This window comes from Dioscorea cayenensis, chromosome 11 (assembly GCF_009730915.1).
Source record: "Dioscorea cayenensis subsp. rotundata cultivar TDr96_F1 chromosome 11, TDr96_F1_v2_PseudoChromosome.rev07_lg8_w22 25.fasta, whole genome shotgun sequence".
NCBI classification, from domain to species: Eukaryota; Viridiplantae; Streptophyta; class Magnoliopsida; order Dioscoreales; family Dioscoreaceae; genus Dioscorea; species Dioscorea cayenensis.
In genome coordinates, this window is record NC_052481.1 from 16,516,655 (window position 1) to 16,519,677 (window position 3,023).

The following is a 3,023-nucleotide window of genomic DNA, read 5'->3' on the forward strand; positions in this document are numbered from 1 at the left end:
ATTCTAGTCCGATCCAATAATTGATTCAACAAGCCAAACCCATGAACTGGCCCAGGGGCTTCATATTTAAAAATTTGGTCAACCCCGGCCCGGCCCAATGATGAGAGTGAGTTCTAACTGTAGCTTGTCTCCATTCAAAAATATAAAATAATACAAGAAGGAGCTTCAAATTTGTGAGCTCGCCATGCACAAACCTGTGTGTTTCTTCTCCCAGCTCTTCTATGCGCCCATTCACTAGTTTCCCATATTTCTCCTTCATAGCTAACAGGTCCAGTTCCAAGCTCTTCCATTGTCTCTCTTTCCCCCAAACCCAACTGGTCTCTGCCACCAAAACCATCAATGCTTACTGTAAATCTGGTTCAGTCGAACTTGCAAGGAAGGTGCTTGATGAAATGCCTCAAAAGAACATTGTGTCCTTCTCTACGATGATTTATGGTTATGCAACCAATGGCTTCTTCACTGAATCAATTCAACTGTTTCTGGACATGCAGAGGTGCTGCATTCGTCCCAATTCATTCACCTTTGTGGCTGTTTTTGTTGCTTTGGCTGGCATGCAGAGTTCAAAACTCATAGAGTGCATCCATGGAGAAGTGATTAAATATGGAGTTGAATCCAATCATTTTGTGGGAACTGCATTGTTGGATGCTTATGCTAAGTGTGGAAATGTGATTGATTCATATAGTGTGTTTTCAGAAATGAATAGCCCGAGTTTGGTTTCATGTAATGGGATGATCTCTGCATTTGTGCTCAATGACTTGTTTGAGGAGGCTTTGTTGCTATTTAAGCGAATGCGGGCGTTGGGTGCCATGCCGAACTCTATAACCATGTTGAAGATCAGTCAGAGTTGCATTGGTTATGAATCGTTTGAATTTTGCAGCAGTGTACATGCAGACATTATTAAGCTCGGGCTTTGTTCGCATGTGCCTGTGATGAATGCAGTCTTAGAGATGTACTTGAGTGTTGGAAATTTAGAGTGTGGGATGTGTTTCTTCAGTGAGATGGATGTCAGGGATGTCATTAGTTGGACGATGATGATCGGTTTTTATTTGGATACTGGATGTGCTGCAGAAGCTCTATATATGTTCAGTGAAATGAGAGCTAATGGAGTTGAGCCTGATACAATAATATTGGTATATGTCATCAGTGCATGTGCAATAACCGGAGATTTAAAAATGGGAAGATGTGCTCAAAGTCAAGCAATTATACATGGATTTGGAACAGAGCTTCCTGTTATGAATTCTCTGATAAAATTGTATTCAAGAGGTGGAGATTCAAAATCTGCAAGAATTATATTTGATCGAGTATCTAAAAAGAGTTTGGTGTCATGGACTGCAATGATCTCAGGATACGTTTACAATAGACAGCCTGGAGAAGGATTGGAATTGGTGATGGGAATGAGATCTTTAGAAAGTTTTAGTCTTGATTCAGTAGTGTTAGTCTGTGCAATAACAGCATGTGGTGAGACAGCGAGCTTCAGGACATGCAAGCAATTCCATGCTTGTGGTCTGAAATTAGGCTTGCTCCATGGCAAAGGAATACAAAACAGTCTTGTTTCAGCTTATGGGAAATGTGGGAATGCAGATTTTGCGTTCAGAGTTTTTCAGGAGATGGTTTGCCTGGACATAGTTTCTTGGAATGCAATGATCACATCGTATGGAATTAATGGAAAGGGAAAAGAAGCAGTGGCTCTCTTTCAGAACATGGAGAAATGCGGGCAAGAAGTGGATTGTGTGACTTATCTAAGCTTGTTGATGGCTTGCAACTATGCCGGTTTGGTGAACGATGGACTGATTATTTTGAATAAGATGTTGAAAGACGAGAGGGTTGAGCCTAGAGAAGAACATTATGCGTGCTTAATCGACATGCTTTCAAGGGCTGGGCGATTAGAAGAAGCTGAAAATATTGTGAACATGCAACTTTATGGAGTTAGTCCTAATGTTTGGAAGGCATTGCTTGGCGGAGCGAATATCCACAGTGACATTAGATTGGCAGAAATAGCGGCAGAGAGAGTGTTTTATATGGATTCAAAGGATTCTGGCCATGTTGTGCAGCTATCAAATGCATTTGCATCAGTTGGGAAGTTTGAACATGCTGAGACTTTGAGAATGAGGATTCGGAAAAATGGTCTGGTTAAGAAGACAGGCTTAAGTTTGCTTGATGCATTGCCGAGTGATGTTGGTTAGACATAAATGGCACTATGGTTTTTATGTCATGCTTCCCTTCACTTGGAAAGAAAAGGGTTTGAGTTCTCAATGATTCTTGTTGATTTATTCATCCTCTGTGAACTAGAAAGCCTTGCAAACTCTTGGCACTTTGATTTACTTGTAGGTTGTGTTCAAACTCTCCTGTGGATTATTATTTATCATTATATTGCATCTTAATTGTGACATTTATTTATGCAAATGCAAACTATAGAATATAAGCTGTGTATTTTTTCTTATTTTTTTTCTTATTTTTTTTTTTTTATGAAATGTGGATAAAACATGTCAAGGGTGCGCAGAGATGGGAGTTACTATCTCAACATACATGTGCTTTCATCCTACTTGAGCTGAGGTTCAAACTTGTTTTTTCAGTAAAGATACGAACGCTCTATTCAGAAAGTTTGGTGCCAATAAACCAAGAGATCGTTGGCAACAGACAACGATCAATTGATAGGATATTATTTGTGTTTTCACTTATGATAGAGAATTCAAGATCTTTACGAATTTGCACAATTTTTTACTACATTAATAATTTTAGTCTCGCTGAATCAATTTAATCGATTTACACAAATTAAAAAAATTAGTTTAAATTAATTGATAGTCTTAAATTTATAAAAAATATGTCAAATTTTAAAAATTATTTTCATTTAAGAATCTATCAAACTTCTATTAATTTTCTGGTCTACCTTAATTATTTATTTCATTCCTTTTCTCTACCACTATTGAAAAAAATAGAAACGTTCATACTAGAAAATATAAGAATAGTCACACATGATTTACGTTATAAATAAAGTGTAAACTTAGAAGCAATTATTTAATGTC

The 3,023-nt window shown here is 37.6% G+C and overlaps 1 protein-coding gene across 1 annotated transcript; it reads left to right on the forward strand.

Annotated features, from left to right (window-relative positions):
* The first annotated feature begins 425 nt into the window (after positions 1-425).
* Positions 426-2,183, forward strand: LOC120271645 (pentatricopeptide repeat-containing protein DOT4, chloroplastic-like). Its single transcript, XM_039278319.1, has one exon. It carries the CDS (start codon positions 426-428, stop codon positions 2,181-2,183), a length of 1,758 nt encoding a protein of 585 aa, XP_039134253.1.
* Positions 2,184-3,023: the final 840 nt, after the last annotated feature.